General features: G+C 34.9%; 2 protein-coding genes across 6 annotated transcripts; both read left to right on the forward strand.

The window, feature by feature from the left end:
* The first annotated feature begins 8,117 nt into the window (after nucleotides 1-8,117).
* LOC129899071 (guanine nucleotide-binding protein subunit beta-like protein) lies at nucleotides 8,118-10,574 on the forward strand. Its single transcript, XM_055973861.1, has 2 exons — nucleotides 8,118-9,108; nucleotides 10,300-10,574. The coding sequence occupies exons 1-2, from the start codon at nucleotides 8,230-8,232 to the stop codon at nucleotides 10,399-10,401; spliced, it is 981 nt and encodes a 326-aa protein (XP_055829836.1). The 5' UTR covers nucleotides 8,118-8,229; the 3' UTR covers nucleotides 10,402-10,574.
* Nucleotides 10,575-12,136: 1,562 nt separating this feature from the next.
* On the forward strand, nucleotides 12,137-26,082 carry LOC129898837 (uncharacterized). 5 transcript variants are annotated; one of them, XM_055973529.1, is made up of 19 exons: nucleotides 12,137-12,242; nucleotides 13,450-13,491; nucleotides 13,667-13,741; nucleotides 14,704-14,769; nucleotides 15,818-15,970; nucleotides 16,660-16,771; nucleotides 18,679-18,724; nucleotides 18,848-18,919; nucleotides 20,230-20,292; nucleotides 20,503-20,657; nucleotides 20,743-20,807; nucleotides 21,616-21,766; nucleotides 22,190-22,295; nucleotides 22,380-22,515; nucleotides 24,500-24,564; nucleotides 24,670-24,834; nucleotides 25,237-25,309; nucleotides 25,402-25,482; nucleotides 25,692-26,082. In XM_055973529.1, exons 1-18 carry the CDS (start codon nucleotides 12,239-12,241, stop codon nucleotides 25,458-25,460), a joined length of 1,608 nt encoding a protein of 535 aa, XP_055829504.1. In that variant the 5' UTR covers nucleotides 12,137-12,238; the 3' UTR covers nucleotides 25,461-25,482; nucleotides 25,692-26,082. The 5 variants fall into 5 exon arrangements, with proteins under 5 accessions (XP_055829504.1, XP_055829505.1, XP_055829506.1 ...); XM_055973530.1 differs by having other exon boundaries at nucleotides 25,402-25,469; XM_055973531.1 differs by having other exon boundaries at nucleotides 13,670-13,741.
* The last annotated feature ends 517 nt before the right edge of the window (nucleotides 26,083-26,599 follow it).

The following is a 26,599-nucleotide window of genomic DNA, read 5'->3' on the forward strand; positions in this document are numbered from 1 at the left end:
ATATGGATACTTCTGTGTACTATGGTTGGAAATTTGATAGTAGTATGAATTTTTCTTTATCTAACTTAAAATATGTTACAAGAGCTAGGGGTGGCAAATTCAATCCAAATCCATTTGATCCGTTCAAATTTTAATAGGTTAGGCATGAGGTATACTATTATAAATAGGCGAGTTTGGGCACAACCTATCTTAACTCATGACAAAAAACTAGCCCAGATTCAATTCATGAAACAACTCAAATTCAACCCATCACTATCATGCCTTCAACCCCAATAATTTGAAGAAAATAGCTCTGGTTTCTTTTGAACAGTATTTGAAGACTCCGGATCATGACCCTGACTCGGGACCTTACTCCCGATCCAAAATATGACCCGTGACCCGATATCAATACGGAATATGAATCTCGTCACGTCTCAAAATACGATACTGACAAACCTGGACCCGAGACTTGATCTAGAACAGAATTCAGAATTCGATCCTAACCACAACCTGACCCTCAACATGACTCTGACTCTGACTCGAGACCTGAGTCCTAAACTTAACCTGAACCTGGAAGTAATAGGTTCAGATAAACCCGATACCTCAAGGTTATATCCTTTTTTGCCTAAACTAATATTAACGCAAAATAAAAAGGGATAATTATTGTTATACCCCCTAAAAATGAAACTATTTACCATTGGATACCCCATTACTTTCATACCCCTTGTTTTTAACTATCTCGCGCATTTAATACCATGAGAGTATATAATATTCTCTGATGTTATCAAGCAGTTTCGCTGAATCACCGTCTCTTCCTTCTTGATACTATCAGAGTATAATATATTTTGATAATATCAAGAAGAAATTGCTTGATACCATCATAGTATAATATACTCTGATGGTATCAAAGAGGAACAAGGGAAGGGGCACTGGCATAAATACACGTTTGATACCATGAGAGTATATATATATTCTTATTATATCAAGAAGAAAGAGACAGTGCTTCAGCGAAACTGTTTGATACCATCAGAGTATATTATACTCTGATGGTATCAAAGAGGAACAGTGATGTTGACGTTAGCATGACGTCATACGCGAAATTAAAAGGGAAAAAAGTGAGGTAAGAGGGTAAATAGTTTAGGTTATGAGTCTATTAGGGATGAATAATTTGGATTGGATCCAAGGATAAATAGTTTCACAATTGATCTATTAGGTGTAATTTTCTAACATAAAAGAAAATAATTAAAATATGTAAAACTTGTTAAGGAGTAGTGAATGTCCATTTCCAGATCCACTAATTAGCAAGTTGACACGTTGCTCAACTTGTCTTCTCCTCTTATTACTATATATATGTGGTCATTCTTGGTATGTAAAAGAAAACAGAACACAAAGAAAGCATAATGTACACATACGGCAATTCCTCTCTTTCTCTCTTTTGTTTCTTTCTCTCACTATCTCCGTTTCTAATCATTTTGCAAAATTTATTTATTTTTATAACACGTTATAAATACGAGCCTCTGTCGCTTTGAGATATATTTTTAGAATGTAACAAAAAGGGTAAGAATTTTTTTTTTTAAAATGTCTAATATTTCAAAACTTGAATTTGTTGTTCTTAATATTTCTGGAAAAAACTACTCATCATGGGCACTTGATGCCAAAATTCATTTAGAATCGATGGGTCTGGCAGACACCATCAAAGATGAAAATATGGTATCTAGTCAAGACCGTGCAAAATCCATGATATTTCTCCGCCGCCATCTTGACGAGGGGCTAAAATTACGTGGAAAGTTTTATCACTATCTCATTTTGATCCACGTACCCGCACATGTGAGCAGGAGGTCCAGAAGATCATCCACTTACAGAAAATAGCAAATCAAATGTCAGATGCATTTACTGATTTGAAACGGATAACTAAGTCATATATCCCTACAGTAAATGTGCCTATCCGAATTGATGTCCCTAAATGACCATCTACTAGTATCATAACTTATGAATCTCAAACACGTTTGTAGCGTAGTAGACCATTGGGTTCAAAGGATAAAAATCCTAGAAATAAGAGCGTAAGGAATAATAAAGATGATACTACACAAGAATCTCCTCAATAAAGTCAAGATTTGAGTAATCTTGATATTCCTGAGGAAATCAGTGAACCTGAGACTCAAGTGAATGAAGAACTTTCAATAAGTTCTATCGGTGATGAGATAAATTTAGACCGATCAAAAATTACGGTGGATAATATTTTTGCATATAATATTGCAATTAACCTAATGCAAGATAGGGAAAGTCTTGAGCTTAAATCCATCGAAGAATGTCGACGTAGATGTGATTGGTCCGAATGACAAAAGGCAATTCAATTAGAATTAGACTCACTTGCTAAATGTGAGATTTTTGGACCTGTAGTCCAAACTTTTGAAGGTGTAAAACCAGTTGGCTATAAATGGGTTTTTGTGCGAAAACGAAATGAGAGAAATAAAATTGTAAGATACAAGACACGCTTTGTTGCACAAAGATTCTCTCAAAGACCCGGGGTCAACTATGAAGAAACATATTCACTTGTTATGGATGTAATAACATTTTGATATCTCATCAGTCTAGCTGTACATGAAAATCTTGAAATACATTTAATGGATATAGTTATAGCTTACCTTTATGGTTCACATGATAATGAAATTTACATGAAAATCGCAGAAGGATTAAAATTGCCTGAAGCATGTAATAAGTCTCGGGAGATGTACTCAATAAAACTACAAAGATCATTATATGGTCTAAAATAATCAGGACGTATGTGGTATAATCGCCTTAGTGAGTACTTAATAAATGAAGGCTATATAAATGATGTCATTTGTCCATGTATTTTCATTAAGAAAACGGAATCAGAGTTTGTTATACTCGCCGTTTATGTTGATGACATAAATCTTATTGATACTCCTGAAGAGGTCCAAAAGGCGATTGAATATCTAAAGAAAGAATTTGAAATGAAAGACCTTGGAAAGACAACTTTATTTAGGTCTGCAAATTGAACATTTAGCAGACGGGGTCTTTGTCCATCAATCTGCCTACACTGAAAAAATCTTAAAATGATTTTACATAGACAAAGCACATCCATTATGTACTCCAATGGTTGTTCGATCACTTGAAGTGGAAAAAGATCAATTTCGACCTCCAAAAGAGGATAAAGAAATTCTTGGTCCTGAAGTACCATATCTCTGTGCTATTATTGCACTTATGTATCTTGCTAACGCAACTAGGCATGATATAACATTTTCTGTCAATTTGCTAGCAAGGTATAGTTCATCCCCAACGCGAAGTCATTGGAACGGTATCAAACATATTTTGCGATACCCGAAGGGTACTATTGATATGGGTTTGTTTTATACTGACAAAGGTTGCGCAGACTTTATTGGTTGTGCAGATGTAGGTTATTTATCAGACCCACATAAAGATCGATCTCAGATAGGCTATCTATTTACATACGGAGGAACGGCTATATCATGGCGATCTACAAAGCAGTCTATTGTTGCTACTTCTTCAAATAATGCTGAAATAATAGCAATTCATGAAGCAAGTAAAGAATGTGTGTAACGCCCCTAATTATTTAAGCTAATTTTTGCATTAAAGTGGTTATTTCTTGATGATATGATCAACTGCTACTGACTCGAATTTTGTTACGAAAAAAAAAATGTTTTTGTTTAGCTATATTTTCGGGTGATCAGACTTGGGGAGGTCATAAACCCATTAGAATTTGGAAATTTGGGAAAATTCATAAAATAAAAGTTGTAGATAATTGAAATACCTTTCCAATCATAGGTCGTGGGATTATAGGAGACATCGGGATAAAAATTTATGGACGTTTTAACGCAGAAGGGTCAAGCAGGGTGATGATTTTGGGCCCAACCCGAATCCAAGTCGGGTCAGGCCCATTTTCTTTGACTTTTAAAGGATAAGTTCAGCTTATCTCTTCCATTTTTAGACCATAAGTTTCTAGAACATCATAGAGAAAGAGAGATCTTCTAGGCTAAGAAGCCATTTTTGACCCAAATTTGAGTCCCGAATTTCGAAACTCGTAAAGAAAAAGGCGTTGCACGTTACGTTGTCTTTACTTTGAGCTAAAAATCAGCTAGTAAGGAGTGTGTTGTCGTATTGCTGCACACCTAAGGTAAGATTGATGTTTTTTTTCTTGTTAACAAGCTTGTTTAGAGATTTAACGGTTTAAAACGGAGGAAGTAAGCGTTGTAAACTTGTTGTTTGCTCTGTTGAGACTTATGGATTTGGGGCTGTTTTGATTGGATTAAATGGGTGGAATTAGTTAAGTTATGATGAAGAATGATTGTTGATAATGTTGTTGATGTTGTTGATAAGTTGTTGTTGTCGAAATTGGGGGACTAAACTTTGTTTGCAAACCCATTTTTGAGATGGTACTGCTGTTAGTGCGTTGATGATATCTTTTTGTACAAAATGAGTTTTGTGTTGATTTCTTTTGGATTGGAAACTTAAGACATAGATCTAAATGTTTTGTGAAGGGAATAAAGTTCAGTTTTGCCGTTTTCAGGTTGCAAACTTAGATACAATCGGATAAGTGTGGCTGTCCAGATTCTCGTTTTTAAGTAGCTATTAGTATTTTGATGATATCTTTTTGTACAAAATGAATTTTGAGTTGATTTCTTTTGGGTTGCAAACTTAAGAAGTATATCTAAAAGTTTTATGAGGGGATAAAGTCCAGTTTTGCTGTTTTGAGTTTCGAAATTTAGATTCAAGCTGTGGTACTTGACTTTCCGAATTTACTGTTTTAGTAAGATAATTCGGGTCGAAACATTCTAGGCTTATTTGCAATAATAAATCTTGTTTTATGTCAATATTATGGATATTTTGGAAAGTTAAATAAGTTATTTAATAGTATTTTCAAGGTTGTTTATATCGTGTGCAAGTTGAGGAACTTGAGACATTTGATGGCCTACGGTTTGAACTTTTGAAGTCGTGTTGGATTGTTGTATGATAAAAGGCTGAGGTTTGTGTATAAACTCTTGTTACCTACTAATATATTGAAAGCCTATCTTGGTATGGTTGCTATTGTCTTAAAATATGTCTTGTCATATTGGTATCTTGGGAAATTTGCAAGACACTTGCTTAACTCGCCCACTTGTACGGATTGCTCGATCACTTGACATTCTTGTGGACCTTGTCCTTCTTGTGGCTGTGACTTTGTCACTATTGGTATGCCTCTTATTTCGGACCCTTTGCCATCTTGATTATGGATTTTTAGTTCGTCTTAAGTATGGAAGTTGTCCATTTTAAGTACGAATTAGGAAGCCATTTTTAATGTAGTTCTTGGTTCTCTTGATTATTGGGTCTTTACCCTTCTTGATACAGGGCTCCGGTCCTTCTTGATACTTGATCATGTTGGTGTGACGGCATGACGTACATATTGGGCGAAACTTGATGCTAAATCTTGTAAATATACTTCTATGAATTATTTACACTTAAGCTTTTACATTTAGAGCTTGATACTCATGATATAGTTGTTGCCTTGTTTTAATTATTATTGTACATTGGTGCGGGTCATGACTTGAAAAGAATATGGTGGAAACCCAAAGGCTTCAAACTTGTAGTTTTACACCACTAAGCTTTATGCTTAGCGATAGTTATTTCTATCGTAGGAAATGTCCGAGAAGAGGCTTGAGGTTGGCCATTGGAGATGAAGTTTTGGGAGCTTAAATGAAGATCACATTTGTATATAGGCATCTATATTTTACAGTATTTTGGGACGTGTATATGATTTATGGGTTGCTTGTATATTTGTATTTATGTACGTATTTCTGAGGGTTGTAACTTAAGGATGGTTGCTTGTTTTGTAAATTTTGGGGTATGTACATTTCTAAGTTTTATGAAGCACTAAATTTTTCCTTTGGAGTTGGAATATTTGAATGAAGCATAAATTATCGTAATACATGAATGTCTCGGAAGCTATTTTTTTAAAACTATTTTGAGAAGTCGCCTGTCCTAAATTGGAATTCTTATTTGATTTAATTGAGATGAAAAAAAAAAATTAGTTGGCGAACAACTTACACCTTTCACTATTTTTTTGGATTATATAAATGGGCCTTACGGAAAGTTATTTGTTTTTGTGTCACGAATTTAATATATATTTTTTTGTAGTAGCATCCTCCCTGGAGGGTCGCTACAATGTGTGTGGTTGAGAACGATGATATAGTTCATCAAAGAAAGATACGGCCTGAAAAATAATGTTAAAGTACCCACAGTTATATTCGAAGACAATGCCGTGTGCATAGCTCAATTAAAAGGTGGCTTCATAAAAGGAGACAGAACGAAACATATTTCACCAAAATTATTCTTCACACATGATCTTCAGAAGAATGGTGATATTGATGTACAACAAGTTCCCATTCAAGTGATAATCTTGCAGATTTATTCACAAAGGCATTACCAATATCAACTTTTGAGAAGCTGAGATATAAGGTTGGAATGCGTCTTCTCCAAAATATCAAATGAAGTTTTCATCAGGGGGAGTAAAATACGCGTTGCACTCTTTTTTCCTTAACCAAGATTTTGTCCCACTAGGTTTTTCTAATAAGGTTTTTAATGAGGCAGCACTCAAGGCGTATTACCAGATATGTGTACTTTTTTTCTTTCACTAGGCTTTTTTCTACTGAATTTTTCCTAATAAGGTTTTAATGAGGCACATTTTACGTGGACATCCAAGGGGGAGTGTTAAGGAGTAGTGAATGTCCATTTCTACATCCACTAATTAGCAAGTTGACAAGTTGCTCAACTTGTCTTCTCCTCCTATTACTATATATATATATGGTCATTCTTGACCATGCTGGTATGTAAAAGAAAACAGAACACAAAGAAAGCATAGTGTACACATATGGCAATTCCCCTCTTTCTCTCTTTTGTTTCTTTCTCTCACTATCTCTGTTTCTAATCATTTTGCAAAACTTATTTATTTTTATAACAAAACTCTACTTTCCTTTAAGTAAACCCAATTTTTAATAAGCACTAATTTATCAAACATCCTTAATTTTTAAAAATCCATCCCACTAGCTCCAAGGCTCCAACCAAACTAACCCTAGAATTTTGTTAGTATACGAGTTGAAAATGAAATTGAATAAGACCATGGTGTTTTTTTTCCTTTTTTCCTTTAAGTTTTAGGATTTTCTTCCCAGAAAATAGGGGTAACAAATAGGGAAAAATGAATATTAGAGTAATAAAAAATATCTAATAGTTTAAGTATGTAAATTAAGTTTGAAACTGATGAAATTCGGGATAAACATAAAAGTGATCACTATACTGAAGATGGGGGGAGATATGGTTGCTACTTAATAAAAAAGTACACATGAATCATCAAAGTCCTACAAATGAAGACTTGATCCTATCAAACATGTTTTCCTAGATAAAAGCCCACACAAGGGCCCAAACACAATAAGCCTACTCAAAAGATCTTTTTTTCTTCATATAGTATCACTGTCCTTGACTCCTTGTTCAGATGTGCTATGCAAGACGTTTAGTAGCCTCTGATTTGATCTTCTAACAGTAAGTCTTAGCCGCTAAATTGCAAACAATGCCAAATTTATGAGATTATTATTTTTAGAAAAAATTATTTAAATATATATTTTATTTTATTATAATCTCTAAAAAAATTTAGCAATTAAAAAAAAATTCAAACATACTCTCTCACTTATACATCACCTTCCCTTTCTCGGATACATCATTCCCCTCTTTGATACATCTCCCCCTTCTCGAATACATCCCTTGCCTACGTATCTGAATGCCCTAGCCCCTCTCTTTTATATCTCTATTCACTCTAGGATACATCCCTTTCCTCTGTATTCGAATGTGTACTGATATATCCGAAAGTCAAGTGATGTATTCGAAATTCATAAATTTTAAAAAAAATTTGTAATTTAAAAAAAATAAAAATAAAAAAATAATTAGCTCATAATACTATGATATTTATGTAAATTACACTTATTTTTATCGGTATAAAGGTACTAATGGGCCTCAGGAGAAGTTGGGTCTTTCATGCGTTAACAACCTGAAATTCAGTACCCAGACCCGTTTGCCTGCCTACCATTCACAGCACTCTAAAAAGCCCTAAAGTATTTTCCCCATATAAATACATCCGCATAAAACCCTAGCTTTCCTCTGCACTTTCATCTCCTCTAGTCTTCAGCCTCTCCGTTCTCTGCCACCAAAGGTGATTTCACGAACGGCCGCCCCCTATCTGATAAAATGTCGCAAGAATCACTAGTCCTCCGCGGCACCATGAGAGCCCACACTGATTGGGTCACCGCCATTGCAACCCCAATTGACAACTCCGACATGATTGTCACCTCCTCCAGGGATAAGTCCATCATCGTCTGGTCTTTGACCAAAGACGGCGCACAATACGGTGTCCCTCGCCGCCGCCTCACCGGACACGGCCATTTCGTTGAAGATGTCGTCTTGTCATCGGACGGTATGTTTGCACTCTCCGGTTCATGGGACGGTGAGCTCCGTTTATGGGATCTTCAAGCTGGTACCACTGCTCGTCGTTTCGTCGGACACACCAAGGATGTTCTCTCCGTTGCATTTTCTGTTGACAACCGTCAGATTGTCTCTGCTTCACGTGACAAGACCATCAAGCTCTGGAACACACTCGGTGAGTGCAAGTACACAATTCAGGAACAGGATTCACACTCTGATTGGGTTTCTTGTGTCCGTTTTAGCCCAAATAATCTTCAGCCTACTATTGTTTCTGGGTCATGGGATCGGACTGTGAAAATCTGGAATCTTACCAACTGTAAGCTGAGGTCAACTCTTGCTGGACACAGTGGGTACGTGAATACTGTGGCGGTGTCTCCAGATGGCTCGTTGTGTGCTAGTGGAGGAAAAGATGGAGTTATATTGCTATGGGATTTGGCTGAAGGGAAGAAACTGTATTCGCTTGATGCTGGGTCCATTATCCATACTCTCTGCTTTAGCCCCAATAGGTATTGGCTCTGTGCTGCTACTGAATCTAGTATTAAGATCTGGGATTTGGAGAGCAAAAGTATTGTGGTTGATCTTAAAGTTGATCTGAAACAAGAGAGTGAAATGTCGGGAACTGCTGCTACCGCTGCTAAAATCAAGGTTTGTTTAATCTTTTTTATATTAACATTATCTTGGATAAATGAATACCATGCTCCATCGACCTTCTTCTTCTTTCATATTGAGATTATTTAATTCCGTTATTGTATGAGTTAATTCTCTGAATTGATATGTTGTTGCTGTGTAAGAAAAAGTGTTTCCTTTAGGAAAATGTTCCAATGTTTGTTACTTTAAAAATCTTTAGATCCTTTTCCTTTCCAAATTAAAGTACACCAAAATGTTGAGTCATTTTACCTTTTGAATATCCCAACTGTTAGTCTATCTTGTGTCAATCAACATTTCGTCGTTATCAATATTTAACAACCAATTATCATATGGTAGCTACTTTTGCACTCATTCAAACACTAGAAAATGATCTAAAAATGATTTTCTAAGCGAACCCCATCTATCACAGGAGATGATTTACACTCCATTTGCAAACATAACGATGTGTGAGATTTGCTGTTAAACTTTTAAACTTAATAATTATAGTATAACATGTTCTATGACATGAGAAGCTTTGTAGTGAAACATTGCAGGATATGGAGCTTTCCAGCCTCTTATTTTTGTTTTTGGTCAGGAAATTGTAGTTGCCAACTATTGTTCTCCAAGTACTGATTTTTTAATGTATTGATGTTCTGATTTTTTAAGTTGTCGATAAAATGATGGAAGTTGGGATACATGGCTATAGTCTAAGTGATATTGCATGTTGTATTGGAGTGGGGTGGGTGAAATGGAGGTTCGTCCTCCGGGGTAAGGTCCTGGTTCGAAAACAATTCTTTTGAGTCGCGAGTCTATCAGTAACAACTTCTCTATCCTCACAAAGATGGGGTAAGGTTTGTGTACATCCTACCCCTCATACCCCATTTGTGAGATTACATATAAATTTGTCACTTGTGGTGTCGTAGATTTCCTTCTCTTTTTGATGGCTGAAGCATTTCTTTCTGCTGCTAATGGTACACTGTCTCTGTAAATGATAGACTTAACATGCTGTTAAATTTGGAAAGATATAATTGTTCCGATCGTTTTTCAGTTTTCAAGTCTATAACTTTGTACTGAACCGGGCTTCTGTTGACCTAGTTATTTGAATGTGATGTTGTAGATAATCAGAATGTGATATATTTCCGTTGTTGTGATGTGAATGGTGAATTACATAATAAGTGGATCTAATATAATTGCATCTAAATTCTCCAGGTCATATACTGCACCAGTTTGAGCTGGAGTGCTGATGGAAGCACTCTTTTCAGTGGCTATACAGATGGTCTGATTAGAGTTTGGGGAATTGGACGTTATTAGGGAAGAAGAGTACCCAGGGGAGACATTTGGCCATACTAAATTTAAGGCATTTAGATTTCTAAGATTCTCCCTGTTTTTCATTTTTATGAGGCCTCCACTGTTTCAGTTTTGAATTCTTATTTAGTATTTGTTACATGGATATCTTGCTATAAATCTAAGTTGTTTTTGTTTAATCTTTGGGTGTTTTGAGTTTCTTGCTGCTTGTTTGCCTCCATCTACATCAAATCTTCACTTCATCTGTCTCTTTGCTTGATGATTTTTTATGGTGGAGGAAAAGAGATGTCTCATTTTCCTTGTTTTATCCCGACTTTATTTCCTTGGTTAATGAACTCGCTTTAGCCCTTTCTTTGTTTCGAGCTTCAACGGGCAAAACAAGTCACATTTGTGATTTTATTTAATACCAATAAACCTGTACGCTTGATATCAACGAATTCTGATGGATTACAAGAATCATTTGCAAAATAATCTATACAAAAAAACTCATCTACTTTTCCCTAACCAATACAAGGATCCATAATAATTGATACGTGAAGATTATGTAATTGAGCAAATTAAAATGTTAACTAATATTTTCACGAATAGCTTAGACCATTTATGCAAAGTCTGTATTAGGGACTGAATTTGTCTCACAATTTAATAGATTGAATTGTTACACAATTGGCTTGCTTTTCAAATAATCCTATAAAAATAAATTTACACATTTACCAAGTGTTTGAAAATGCGTCTTTAACAATTGGAGTTATAAGAAACTATGACTAAACATGTCTCTTAAATGATATACAAGTTTTTCAAGGTCGTAAACTTTTTGGTTAATACTGACATTGCTATGGAACAATTTCAAATTTTGGATAGGATTTCTATAGAGGATGTATATATAGGTGAGAGGTGATTTTTCAAAAGTATCACGAAAAATATTTATATGACATAATTCTGGAGGACTTAAGTGAACTTTTATTTTGTTTTTCACAATTCACGATAGATAAATCATATATGAGAGATGAATTAATGAAATGAAATGTGACTGATAGTATAACATGTTTTATATGTGAGACATAAAATAAATCTACCGATCATTTATTCTTCCAACATGAGCTATCTACGTGATATCGTACAAACTCCTAAAGTAACAATATATCAACAATTTAACTATGAAATGAGAAAAGAAATTGACATGCATCGTGGTTGATGTAAATGGCAGAACTGCAGTTGCTCAAATGTTGAAAATGATATTGGTTGACACCATTTAAATTCCGTGGCAAGAAAGAAACTCAAAGATCTTCCAAACACGAGAAAGAAATAGAAAAACGATTACAAAAATGATAATCTAGGAATCAATTCGCAAAACAATCCTTCACGCAAAATTGATATAAAAAATATAAGTTTTTAATTAATATCAGGAGTCTGCTAAGTTGATGTAGATATGAGTTTGATTACTCATTACCAAAATTTTATGTTTATAAAAATCAAATGCATTGTACACAATACACATAGTGCTAAATATCTCACGTATACTTTTTTTTAAAAAAAATTATATTTATACATACATTTAATTTAAAAATAATTTTAAATTTTAAGAGCGAAAAATATTTTTTTACTTAAAAAATTGATCAAAGAAGGAAATTGTTTTTCAATGGAAAAAGAAAAAAAAAACACAATAGTTTGATAGGCCGGTTTAACATGTGAACCGATCCTAAAACCCCAGCTACGGTTTGAAGGAATGGTATAAAAATGAAGCGGGGCAGCATCTACCAATAGATTTTCATAAGCATAAAGCAGCCCTCGAATTTCTCTGTCACCGCAAGTAGAAACCCTACGCGTCCTCACTCAATTAACCGCCATGGGTATGTACCTATTCTCGCTGCTGATTTATATGTTATGTATCAGATCTTCACTTCTTCAATCGATTTTGTAATCTAGGGTTTATCATTGCTGTTAATCCATTATCATTTTGGCAGAATTTGTATACTGAGTTCGATTAGAAGCTATTTACTTTGACTAAAAATCGAATATCTGAGACTCTTATTTAATAACAACTCGATAATTGTGTAGTATTCATTTTCCCGAAGATTCAGTAAAAGACAATTGGCTCTTTGGAGTGTTCTAATGATAGAAATGTGTACTCTGATGATGTGATTTTTCATTGTTTGGTTACTTATCTGCTTTTTTTGTTCGTTTGTTGGATATTATACCCTTAGATTAATAATGGTGAACTCTGTATGTTTCATTTTATAGTTGTAATTTATTACTATTTGATTTTGGTTCAATGTGAATTAGTAAAAATAAAGGTTTCTCTTTGTAAAATTTTGACAGAAATCTTTTGTAAAACTAGTAAGTAGGTGATCCGTAGCTTAAATAGGAAGTTTCTTTTAATATTAGAGCAAAGGAAGTCCTGTACTTATAATAACAGTTTAATTGAATTAGTAGTTAGCAGTGATTGGGGTTAAATTGAATAATAAAGTCTACAACAACAACAACATATATAGTGTAATCCTACTTGTGAGTAATAAGGTCTATTTATCAATTATTATCTTGGCAAATCTTACTTTGTATCTTATCTATTATCATCACGAACTATATGGTTATAATATTTTTGTGCCATTCAACAACTATTCACTACCAGCATGATTTATTCCCTTTAATTTTCATTAAGTTTTTGTTCGTACAATGCATAGATAAGCAAGATATCAATTGAAATTTTGTTGAAGCAATTAGATTTAATGTGCTCAAACAAATAAGACAACAATTTACCATGATTAGTTTTCTCAAGTATTGGGTTCTAATATTACTAATAGCATGACAGATGTATGGTATCTACTTTATACTCAACTAAACAAAATGATATGTTCCAAAAGAAAATATTTTTTACAGAAACATGTCGGGTTTTCCATGGATAACATATTCCTCCATACCGAACTCACCCTCTACAGATAATAATGTCTGGTGATATTTTTTTTGTCCGGTGTTTTCTCCCATGTGATAATAACTTCTGAGATTGTTGGGGTCATATGGATTAATGGATGTCATACTTTTGGTTGTTTGTTGTGATAGATATTGAAGAGGACATCAAGGCGCTGCAGCTTGATTCATCTGGTATAACATTAATTATAGCAGTTTTATGATTTCTTGCATTCTTATTGCCACCTAGGCTTTATTAAGTAGTCATAGATCGTTTTCCACTTATAATTAAAGTTGACCATTAATGGCTTACATGTCTTTACCGTAAGGAAATATGGTTTTGAGTGTCTAATCTGTTGTTGAATGTCAGCAGAAGATGGTGCAATGGCCAACGTGGAAGATGGAAGACCCGATGAAGCTATAAAACATGATAAAGCTGATGGAGGTTTGTAGCAACTTCACTGATGTTCTTGCCCTGCTTGTTCTTTTGTGGCTATTTGCTTGAAATTTTCAGAAGTGGTTTCCTCATTGCTATGGCTGTGATGCGAGTATATTATTGCCAAGTCTATGATTTAAACTGGTTTGTAAAAAAATTTCTATGGTTATAATTGATCCCTCTCCCCCTCCGCTCCTCTCCCTCTCCAAGGATTTGTAATTATTACCCACATCATTGAAACTTCTTGTGGTTTAAAAGTAAGGCCTGTTGTTGTGTATATTGAGATGCTTCCTTGCTCCTTTGAGCCTGGGGGTCCATGTAAGACTTCTCTTCTTAGTTTTCCTTGTTGGACCCACATCATTGGAACTTCTTGTGGTTTAAAAGTAAGGCCTGTTGTTGTGTATATTGAGATGCTTCCTTGCTCCTGTGGGTCTCAGTGTCCATGTAAGACTTCTATTCTTTTGTTTTTCTGGTTGGGAGTTGCGTATTATTCCCGTAAATTGGAAAAGTTTTGAAAAATTGTTTTGCTGGTCATATATTTAGATGCGATCATGTAGTGTTACTGTTAACTTTGACATTGTCTTTTTCTAAATCTCATTTATTTGAGGGTGGTTCTTATAGGTATCTTTTGACAAGGTTAAGAGTCTTTCAAATCACTACTTTTAACTTTGAATGTTTATGCACACAAGAAACTGTCTACAGGAGTTCCAAATTCATGATTTTCGTAATTACTTATTTTTTCAACCATCCAAAGGAGAGAAATTGTTGCTTTTCTATATTTTAACTCGCAAAGGCTATTAGACTTTGTTATTATTTTCTGCTAAATATCTTTCTAAAATCTATTCTTTGATATCTTGTACATTTGTTCTTTCACATATGTACGTAGATATACTTTTTCCCTGCTTTCATGTCCTCCATTGATATTATTAGGAACATGCTGAATGACGTTTTGATTGTTTATTAAATGGTAGAGGATAGTGTTATGGAAGAAGAGAGGAAGACAGATGATGTTGAAAAACCTGATATGCCGGAAGATGGTAGGTAGATTCATGAACAGATTATGTATCATCTGGTTCTTGTTGAGCTCATTCCTTTTATGTTATTAAGTAATTCCTGTTGATCTGCTTGACTCGGGAATCTGCATCTATAAAGCTTTTTTTGGTCCTAGTTATTTTCTTGATTTTCATCTCCTCTTGATGGGAGGGTTTTTTGAGGTGACAGTTGGGAAAACAATCATGCTGAAATTAACTGAAGTGGTTCGTGTCATCTGCCCTGACATGGTGGCTTTATGTTGCAAAAAGATGTCAGTGTAATGGGGATTGATCCTTTTTCTTTTCACTCTATTCACAAAGAGTAATCTGGTGATAGCTTTACTGGTCAAAAGAGGGAGATCAGTTGCTACTTGTGCATCTCTCTCTGTCTCTCTGGGTTTTGCTCTGCAGAGAGAAGATATATTGGTTTCACAGCTTGGCAATTTTGTAGTCGCAGACATTGGTGTTTTGGTGATATTTTTTTTTTGCAATAGGTAACTTTGTATTCATGCAAAAGAACTCATCAAGAAACTGACGAGAAGTGATTTACAAACCTTCAGGGGGTGCCACTGCCACCATACTCAAAATCCAAAAACAAACTTTCAAAAATTTACAATTGGCCTAAAAACTCCACTAAGCTATCTACTTCCCCCACTAAATCTTGCTTACATCAAAAATACAAAAGACCAAGACATCTCATCTGGATCTTCTGTGAGCTGCTAACCTTTCCTTCATAACATGCTTATCTGGGGATGTGCCTCATTTTGGGTAGTATATCTATGAAAATTGACCTTGAGAGAATTCTTGTTGAGATCTTCAAGTAGCCACCCTTCAATGAGAGTTTTTCCTGACTTTCTTGTTTTTAAAGCACCTTATCTCTCTACGTTTTTACATTACTCATAGGGAATTTTGGTGTATTCAAGTAAGAAAAAGGAGAAAGGTTTGGTGTATTTAGAGTTTAGATTGTTTCGGTGAAAGATGATATTCTTTAGATTACTGAAACCATATTTTATTCAAACTGTTATGTAATTGTTTACTTTATTGATGGTATCAGAGTTGAGAGATGAAGATCATCCAGAGTTAAAGCCACAGCATGTCGAGTCAAAGGGCATCGCTGGAAAAGAAACTTCACCCTCGGAAGATATTCAGGTGGAGGTTGAAGTCAATAAAAAGAGGCACCTGAATGTGGTATTTATTGGTCATGTAGGTAAGTCATCCTTTTTTTATGTACTCTTTATCCACTTGATGCATGATGGTCATTGTGGTGAAGTTTGATGAGTACAAATCTTCCAAGTATTAAGAAGGGAAATAACACAAACAAAATAATATGCTAGAAGAGGAAATGGGAGTAGTAAATAATCGTTGGTACAATATTGTTTTCTTTTCTTTCTTCTTTTAAATTATTGTCTGGTACTGATATCGTTTTATCATTTAGGACTTATAGGTCTTGGCCATTTATTATTTCCACCACACCATTGTTTGGGGATCTTTCTTTATCAAGGGAAAGTTTTCTGCTCAAAATTGTATTTCGTCAGTGCGTTTGTTATCCTTTCTCCCCATTCCTGTTTTGGTAAAAATTTAGCTGTTGCTTGATAAAATGTCGGTGTGGCGTGGAAATAGAAATGGTGATGTTTGAGATTTTGGTTTAAAAAGGTAAGCTGTGTCCAACTTATTTAACTAGTAAAATCCATTTCTGCATGTGCAGTTTGTTGGATACAAAATCACTTTCTACTTATTTCAATTTTTTTTTTAAAGATGGCAAAATCACTTTCTTGTTTTTTATGTGAAAGTGTCTGTGACTTCCCAAAGCTGATGGGTAACTGGCAAGATGAGATCCAATTGTGTAACTGAGAAACATCATATATTATTACTTAGAGTTCTCCATATCACCTGCAGATGCTGGAAAGTCAACTATTGGAGGACAAATACTATTACTTAGTGGTCAAGTTGATGACCGTACTATACAGAAGTATGAGAAAGAAGCGAAGGATAAAAACAGAGAGAGCTGGTAAGGTTTTACTAGCTTACTATAGTCAAGATATGCTGTCAGTGCTCCTTAAGTGGTGGAACTTATGTATGGCTTTTGCATAATTCATTGTGGTCTCTTGGTTTGTGGGATAACCTGCGATACATTGTAAATATGAAGCTTGGTTTATCATGATTTTTTATATTATCTCATCAGTTAGATGAATTTTGGTTGTTGGAATCATAATCTACTAAGTACCAACGGCAAATGGACCACGACTCACCCAGAACACTAAATAAACTACTTGCATTGTCCACTCTTTTGAGGATCTCATCCAAGAAGTAGGTTATCTGCAATTTACACCTTACCATTATAAAAAAAGAAATAGGTTATCTGCAATTTTACTTGCAAATTGTGATAGTTTGCTTTCTGTGAATCTTTTGTTCAAGTGTGAATGACAAGAAGTGCAGCCACTGATGACAACAATGAGATATGATAATTGGAATCAAGGAAAAACTAGCTATGGTTTCACTTTTATATGATTTGTTAGGTTCACTAATTAGTAATTTAATTTTGGAATTAGAAATGTTCTAGTTTTAATTTACACGGCTCTTATGAAGTGATCTGATTGCTTTAGATCATTTTGTTTTTTTAGAAAGCATCGAGTATATTGTTGTTGTACAGTACTATGTGTGTGAATGTGTGTGGTGCTTTTTGCAATGCAGCTGTTGTATTGTAGCTCGTATGACCTTCTGACAGAGCAAAGTGCTGGGGGCCTGAAATGAAAAAATTGCATGTTATTGGTTGCTGTAATCCCTTTTCTTTTTCCTTTTCAACATTGGTTTTTGCTTTATTATTTTAGTTTGTCACTTGCAGAAATCAGTGTGTTCGGGTTAGTTTCGCTCTTAATAAGCTGCCATAGTTTCTGGAATTGGTTATATGGTTTGTGTCGGATTGTACAATCCTTATAAAGAACAAAGATACATTTTCGCTGGAATAATGTTTATTATGTTCTTTTGAATCATCATCACACCTCATTGCAAACTCTTCAATAACTCACCCTATAAAAAATCTTTTTAAGATCAGGAAATAAGACTATCATTTACCATCTAGAAACAGTTCCCTCAAAAATGTGATTGTGGCTAAAGGTTCTTTTTCTTTTTGATAAAAGTTGTTGTAGTTAAGATTCTCTTGCTACCATTAGCTTCTTTGGGTGAATATCGAAGATTTAGCCCATCTATTTGTCATTTTCTTGCATGTTGATAAATGAGTTGCTTCTCTTATGTCTGGTTAGCCTCATTATAGAGCTCAAGTTGTAGATGTTCATGTCCTATTTATTACAACCCAGTAGTGTTTATCGTCTCATGTTCAAGTTTAGGATATTGTGGGCATTTTTCTGTAAGAGTTCCATAACATGATTGATTTTTAATACAAGCAGCCATCTGCAATGCTGCCGGTGTTTTCCTTTTAATTGAAGTTAGAATTTGGTGGATGTGAAGTTGTACTATCAAAGATTGGTTCATTGTTACTGTTGGAACTTTTAAAGTTTCTGAGTTTGGATATGATACATTTGGTTACCAGTTCCTGTTAATTCTGATGAGGTTGGCATATTCCTAGAGTCCAACCGAGCTTTTTATCTGCGAGAGATGGTTTCAAGGACAGATAGATGCCTCATTCCTGTTTTTCTCGATTTCTTCAATCCTGAAGCTAGTTGCCTGTTAGTGTTGTTTGCATGGTTCCTGATAATTTAATACTTGATTATTCTTGAGATAGAATATCTCTTGATGCCGTCTTGTCAACTTTGAGTGCACAATTATCGATAATGAGTTTTGAAGAGGGTCCACAGCCAGTTTATTTTCCTGCATGTGGAATGATCCTCCACACCCCGTCTTTAATTAATTATTGCTTTTCCTTTTAGTTCTTAACTTCACTTTTCAATTGTCTTCTAGGTATATGGCCTATATTATGGATACAAATGAAGAGGAGAGGGTGAAGGTATTGTTGTATTTATTTATTTTTTACTTAAATTGGTATAGTACCTTATTTTTTTGGGTCTGGGATTGTGGGAGGAGCTTATGAGTGACATTGTGTTTTTCTTGGTTGCCACTTCCTTTTCAGGGAATAACAGTTGAAGTAGGAAGAGCACATTTTGAAACAGAGACGACAAGATTTACAATTCTTGATGCCCCGGTAACTTTTTATCCTCAATTCTTTCTCTGGTTTACCTTGTACAGCGAGAGGAAAGGTATGAGTATTAAGTGACGAGTTTATGTGCATGAGAGGTGCTGTTTGCCCCATGGGTTCAGTGATCTATAGAAAGTTTTCCTTTATCTAAAGCTGTGAGTCTCTCTACCATATTAGTGTTTTTGATACTATCTATTTTGTATTATTTAAAAATTGTTGGAAGCAACAGTACTTTAGTAATGCATCGAAGGGAGTGGCCTAGTGGGCACCGAAGTCTTAGGTTCAAATCCAACAGAGAGACACACTAGGTGGTTCACCACTGTCATTAAAAAAACAAAAAATAACTAGGTGGTTTCTTCCCATCTGTCCAAGCCTTGATGGACAGAATACACATTACCTATGTTGGTGGGAGGTAGCAGGTACCCCGTGTTATCAGCCTAGGTGCGTGCAAACTGGGCCGAACACCACAATTATTAAAAAAAATGCTTTAGTACTCTTACTAATGAGTGATAGCTTGGAATTTGAGGTTAGGAAAAAGTCCCATGCTGATCCTAAATCATAAATGAATCCCTTTTGCATCGTCTGAAAAGTGACGTTCATCTCCTCTTTTGCATTTTTTTGAGCTTGTCTTCAACAGTTTATCAAAGGTTCTAAATCTTCTTCTCTTTTGATTTACAATTTTGTCTTTTGAGCCTTTGATCCTATATCTACTACACGGCAAGAAGATGGTCGAAAAGCTTAGGACGAGGTTTAATTTTCTATTTTGTTAATGAAGCCATGTTAGAGTCTTAGAGAGCTTCTACTGATAGACTTATTGACACTAGGCTAATATTGGACTATTTTATGGGCTTATCTTTACGCCTAAAAAGAAATAATAAATAGTGATTCGAGATGTAACAAATAGTTTTGTAACAAACTTTCTTAAATATATTTGACGGCGGTGTCTGTGCCAACTTGCATGCACCTCGGTTGTTCCACGGAGTACATGCTACCTCCTCCTACTACTACAGGTGCCAGGTGCCAAGTAGCTCTGGTGGGAAGTATTAGAGAGATGTGAAGCAATCACCTTCTGTTGTTTGCCTCTTTTGGGATTTAGACTTGAGACTTCATGGTTCTCCTTCCATTTCATTCATTACTAAGCCACATCCTTGGTGTAAAGAAACAAAAATAATGACTATTATAAGTTGGTATTTACTAATATTCTGCCTGTAACAGCATGTAAATTGTGATTTTCTTGGTAATCTTGTCTATGTACTCTCTTCAACTTTTGCTTCTCTCTCACATCTACTTTTTTATTATGCTCCATTTGTTTCCAGGGTCATAAGAGCTATGTTCCCAATATGATCAGTGGAGCATCTCAAGCTGATATTGGTGTGCTGGTAAGAGCTATTGCCGTATATCTCTTAAGTCTTTCATTTTGTGTGAATCAACTCTTTACTTGGAAACGTTGAAGCCCGAATTATTGAGTTTTGAAACAAAATGGGTCCAAATATAGCGAATTGGACAGTGTGGATTCATATGAGAACTCCTACTAGGTTGGGATTGAGGCATAATAATTGTTGTTGATCATTGTCTGCTCTATTGTGAAGGTTATATCTGCTAGAAAGGGTGAATTTGAAACTGGATATGAAAGAGGTGGGCAGACACGTGAACATGTTCAACTGGCAAAGACCCTGGGGGTTACAAAGCTTATTATTGTTGTAAATAAGATGGACGATCCTACTGTCAACTGGTCTAAAGAAAGGTGATCTTCCGTCTACTATTTCAATTTTGTATTGTCATATCCTGTATATTCTAGCAACTAATCTTGATCCAGTTTATTCATGAAGGTATGATGAGATTGAGTCAAAAATGGTTCCATTCTTGAAATCATCAGGGTACAATGTCAAGAAAGGTAAAGAAGGATTATTTACTTGCAGATTGCTCTTTATTTGATGTCGTCTTGCTATTTTAATGTGTTAAAGTGATCTGTTATCTGAACCTGTTTACATACCCTCTCACTGAGCTTTTCATTTTGAATTTTTTTCTACATATAAGTGTTTAATCGTGCTTTTAGCCTTTTAGTATAAAGTTCTAGTCCACTAGGGTTTACTTGTTATTTCTCGAGCCACTTATCCACTCCTTGGTAAAATTACATTTTCAACATTACCTACATGTATTTTTTATGAAAAAGGAACTTTAGCTGCATGTTTTCATTCAAGCTGGCTGGCTAATTAAGTTGAAAGAAAAGAAGTAAAGTGATCATTCCCTCCGTTCCAATTTATGTGATCCTATTTTCTTTTTAATCTGTTTTGGAAAAAAACCCTTACATAATTTGGAAACAAATTTAACTTAAACGTCTCATTTTCCCTTGTTGACAAGATTTCATAGCCATACAAATGTTATGGCATATTTAAGTCCACAAGTTTCAAAAGTCTTATAAACAAAAATGTTATGGCATATTTAACACCACTAGTTTCCAAAATCTTCTTTCTTGAACTCCTGGCCTGGTCAAACAGTTGCACATAAAATAAAATAGAGTACCTTTTAAATATGTTTTAAGTGTCTGTTACTAGAGTCTTTTGGATGTACTTGTTTTTCATATTTATGTTCATATATTGTATGTAACTGTTAGCTGTTATTCTCTACTGTGTTTAAAAGATTCTACATATTAGCTAAGCTGCTGATGCTTGATTCATGTTCTTTTCGTGCTTGAATTTCAGATGTTCAATTCCTTCCGATCTCCGGGCTTTTCGGTTCAAATTTGAAAACTAGATTGGAGAAAAGTGTATGCCCATGGTGGAGTGGTCACTGCCTTTTTGAAGTCCTTGATGCTGTCGAAGTTCCACCTCGAGATCCTAATGGTCCATTGAGGTACTTCTTTCCCCATTCTGTCTATCCGGTGGCATCTTCCTATTTCTGTTTCCTTGCTCCACTCATATTTCCTAATTCCAACGGTAACCTTCTAGTTTTTTTTGCTCGACAATGTTTTAACCAATCACAATCCACAATCATTGAGGGGTGGTGGATGGTGGGGTGGTGGGGTGTTGGGGCACAACTAAAAAGTGTGGAACAAAATTAGAACCTAATCTTGAGAAGTAAAGGTGGGATGAAGGAGTAAGACTTGCAAGTTCTATTTGCAATATAGTTTTCATCTTTTATTTTCTATGCATCATTGCTCTTGTTTCGTTCACCGGATCATTAGCAAGGAATTCCTCCTATTTTTCTTTTCTCCTTATTCCCCTCTACACATATGCCAAGTTGTTTACTTATTTTCAATTTCCATTTTCTTTGCAGAATGCCTATTATTGACAAATTTAAAGACATGGGAACTGTTGTTATGGGTAAAATTGAGTCTGGAAGCATACGTGAGGGTGATAATCTACTGATTATGCCAAATAAGGTGCTATTTTTTTTACCTCAATTGCATCAAGTTTTGTGATTGATGGAATACTCAAGGAAATTCATCTCACGAGCTGATTTATAGGCTGCTGTAAAAGTTCTTGCCATATTCTGTGATGAAGACCGAGTAAGGCACGTTGGTCCCGGGGAAAATGTGCGTGTTAGGTTATCTGGAGTTGAGGAAGATGACCTTTTGTCAGGCTTTGTCTTGTGCAGTGTTGGTATGTTTTACCCAATTAAGCTATCTCCTTGTTATAATGAATTGACATTCATTATCTTCTTGATCTATGCTGATTATTTGTGATTGTTTCTACTGACCATGTGATGTAAGCAAATCGTATGTATCTGATGACATGTCATGAGAAGGAATATTGTTACATACAGTATAACATAACAGCTCATTTGTAATGGACTGCTGACTATGTTACCGTTTTATTTGCTAGGAAAAAAAGGCATAAAAAGTAGCCTTTTTTCACTTGGGTGTGCAAAGCAGTTAGTAGTCTGTACTTTTGCGAATATAAGAAGGGTGTTTTGTTTTTTGATGATGCTGTATATGTCAAAGTATAGGGAAATGAGCGACTCATCTCCTTCTACATGTAGCCTTACATTATAATTATGGTCCGTGATCTTTTCCATCTTCAGCACACATTGGGTGTTTTCAAGGACAGTACTTCCAGTGATAGAAGGTTGGGTATGAAGAAGTTGAGTTCAATTCAAGAAGTCAAAAGTTTTCTTTAATTTCATTTTTTTTTGGGTGTGGAGGAAATACCATGTTTTTTTTGCTAGTTGAATATCTTTTTGGGGTTCTTAAAGCACACTAGTTGCACACTAATCTAGAATTTTTAATTCCATCATGGTTTATTTTGATGAAGTTATTTGACTTACAAAAATTGTTTGAGGTTTTCTTCTTAGGAAAAAAGATGTGAGTATGGGAAATGGTTTCAAATGAACAAAAAGACGACTTTTGCTAAAGAGGAGAGTTCAAGTCAAGAAGTCAAAAGTTTTCTTTAATTTCAGTAATTATTTTTTTTTTGGTGTGAAGAGGAAATACCATGTTTTTTTGCTAGTTGAATATCTTTTTGGGGTTTTTAGAGCACACTAGTTGCACACTAATCTAGTATTTCTAATTCCTTCATGGTTTATTTCGATGAAGTTATTTGACTTGTCAAAATTGTTGAGGTTTTCTTCTATGCAAAAAAGATATTTAGGGAGTATTGGAAATAGTTTCAAATGAACAAAATATATAGATATTTAGGATTCTCATTGTCAAACCCAACTAGATTTGAATCAAGTCGTAGTATATTTCCTAGTCTATCCACATGCTCCCGTGTACCCTAAAACATATGGATTTTGGGCGTTGTAATCACATTCTTTCTGATGAATGAGGGTCAAATCTTGTTGACATAAGAAAGAAGCACAAAGTTAGTGCAGCAAAAAGAGTTACAGTTCATGTTAGTCCCTGATTATGTCAATAGTACCATTTACACCATTTTACAAAGATCAGTTGCACCAGTGAGCTAGCAAAGATAAATAAATACAATACTTATATTTAATTCTATATACGTTGGAGTCTCTCTCTGTCTAAACTGCCCACCATATTCAGCCTGTGGTTTGATCATATTTTTGTGGAGAATTTGTTAATTTTAGTCTTGAGACCAATTGCCAGATCAGTGTGCTCTGATGGTGCAAAAGATACAGCTTTTGACGGCACTTTATATAAGCAAGTAGGTTAGTTAGATATTGAGCTATTTGAAGCTGATATGTCTGATAATTAGAACAAGTCATGCAAATGAATAAGTTGTAGCTCTTATGTGTTCAAAGGAAAAAGCATTCAAACAAATAGGAAATGGTTGCAAGTGCAACTCATACAAAAATGTCTTGAGAGGTATTTGATTACAAACTAACATTGAGATGTAGTCCTTATCTGGGCAACACACACATTCAGTTGTAGCTGGTCTTGAGTTAGCTTGCATTTGTAGTCAATCGCTATGTACTCTGCAAACAAATACACAGTTACCAGTTTTTTAAGAAAAAGATGAAGAGGAAATTTTTTGACAAGGATAAGAGAGGAAATAATTTCTGTCTTGATTTAGTGAAAAATTCAAATGTGGTTTCATATTGTAATCTCAAGTTGGTTATGACTATCATTTTGTGATGGATAGCTTTCAAGCGTTCTTGTATTTCTAACAAGCTTACTATTTGCAGCAAAGCCAATACCTGCAGTTACCGAGTTTGTTGCACAGTTGCAGATCCTTGAGCTGTTGGACAATGTATGAATCCAACCCTAACTTAGCATTTCATTACCTCACTTGGATTCAAAATTGCACATGTGCACGTCCATGCAGTCTTCTGTAAATGGAATTTCATGTTGACAGGCTATTTTTACTGCTGGATACAAAGCTGTATTGCACGTCCATGCGGTTGTTGAGGAATGCGAGATTGTTGAACTGATGCAGCAGATTGATCTAAAAACAAAGAAACCTATGAAGAAAAAACCTCTATTTGTAAAGAATGGCGCTATTGTTTTATGCCGTGTTCAGGTTAGCTGTCTAATTGAATACATGTAGATTGGGAAGGCTTGGTTCTTAGATTGACTCTTATGGTTCTGTCTTCATATTTTTGAGTTACTTCAAGTAACATTTGAATTTGCAGAAGGTACAATTCTCGGGCAATGTTTGTGAATTCCTGTGTATCTTGAAACTGTTGAGTGTTTGCTTTATTGAGTGTAATTAATAGGGGTTATCACAATGTGTTCTGTGTTTAGTTCCACCTTTCTAACAGGGAATGATGAAGATTTTCTAGTTTGAGGCCAAAATCTTTTTTTCACCTTGAATTCCCTTGTCCTTTCAAGTTCACCTTTTTTTTTTTGGGTTGTTTTTAAAGCTAGATCCTTAAGTTTTGTCATGTGTTGGCATTTGAACCTCTTGAAACCATCATGCCAGGTGAATAATATGATATGTGTAGAGAAATTCTCCAACTTTGCACAACTTGGACGATTCACTCTTCGCACTGAAGGTAAGAAACCATTGTGTTTGTAACCTTAAATTTCTTGCTGTTTCTGTACATCACACGACATAGGAGGATCATAATTTCTGCCATTTGTACAGGGAAAACTGTTGCTGTGGGGAAAATTACTGCACTGCCTTCTGTTGCTGATAGTGCATAAACAACATAGGTAAACTCAAAAGGTTGACTTCTTACTTCCTTTGGTTGCTACTTGTCATAGAAGTTTTTTGGTTGACAAAAAAAACATGTTTTGAGTTGCGAGATTCTAGGAATTATCCAGTTTTGACCATTGATTTTCAGATGTGTAGTTTTGTGGACAGTTGCATTTGATGTCCAGTTTCAAGCCGATGATCACTGACACAGCCCTTTACTATTTGAATTGTGTTTTCAGAGGCAAGTTAAGTTGAGCATACAAGGTTTTCATTGCACCCTGCTAGAGAGAGAGCAGTGGCAACACAAACATGTGGTCTCTGCAGCATTTATTGCAACAGAAGCTGGTCCATTGTTCAGATACACATATGTTCATCAGTTTAGTGGAGATGTTCTCCATAGCATGATGTTGTTTCTGGTTTTTGTTATTTCCACCTCCATCCAATGATGTATTGTTATGTAGAATGATATCCAGTATGAGGTTATTTGGCTATTCACTTTTGCCATCATAACTTGAACAAAATTTTGGCATTGGAACTTGAGTTCATGCGAGCTGCACCTGTTATTCAAATTCTTGACCTTGACCTATATTTTTTGGACATTTTATAAAATTATGTTTTCTCATCTACAAATGGTATGTATCTTGCAGAACATATTATTACTGTATGTTAAATCAGCAAGCAAGCTTTCCTCTCGAGTCTTTTGGTATTAATCCTTGATTGTTGAGCTTGGGGTTATCTTTTTTTTGCTATACAGATGATTTGATCTTTGGTGTATAATGATTTTAGTGTTTAACTAAATTACTTTGTTTATGTAATAATTATTTATATTTAGTATTGCTTAATTGCTTTTAATTAAATTCACAATAGCTTTCTCGTGAATTATTCATGTACTAGGTGTTTGTATCTATCGAGATACATATGCTTTCAACAAATTTATTATTTTCAATTTTTTTTAAAAACAAACCAAACCAACAAATATGCTTTCAACAAATTTATTATTTTCAATTTTTTTTTAAAAACAAACCAAACCAACAATAAAACCGACGATTATTTTTCACATTAGGGATTTAAGAACTCAAGTGAGTATATACTGGAATCCATTTTGGTGGACCATCACTAATTTTACGTGTGTGAGAGAAAATGCAGA

The sequence above is a fragment of the Solanum dulcamara genome, chromosome 8 (genome assembly GCF_947179165.1).
Source record: "Solanum dulcamara chromosome 8, daSolDulc1.2, whole genome shotgun sequence".
NCBI classification, from domain to species: domain Eukaryota; kingdom Viridiplantae; phylum Streptophyta; class Magnoliopsida; order Solanales; family Solanaceae; genus Solanum; species Solanum dulcamara.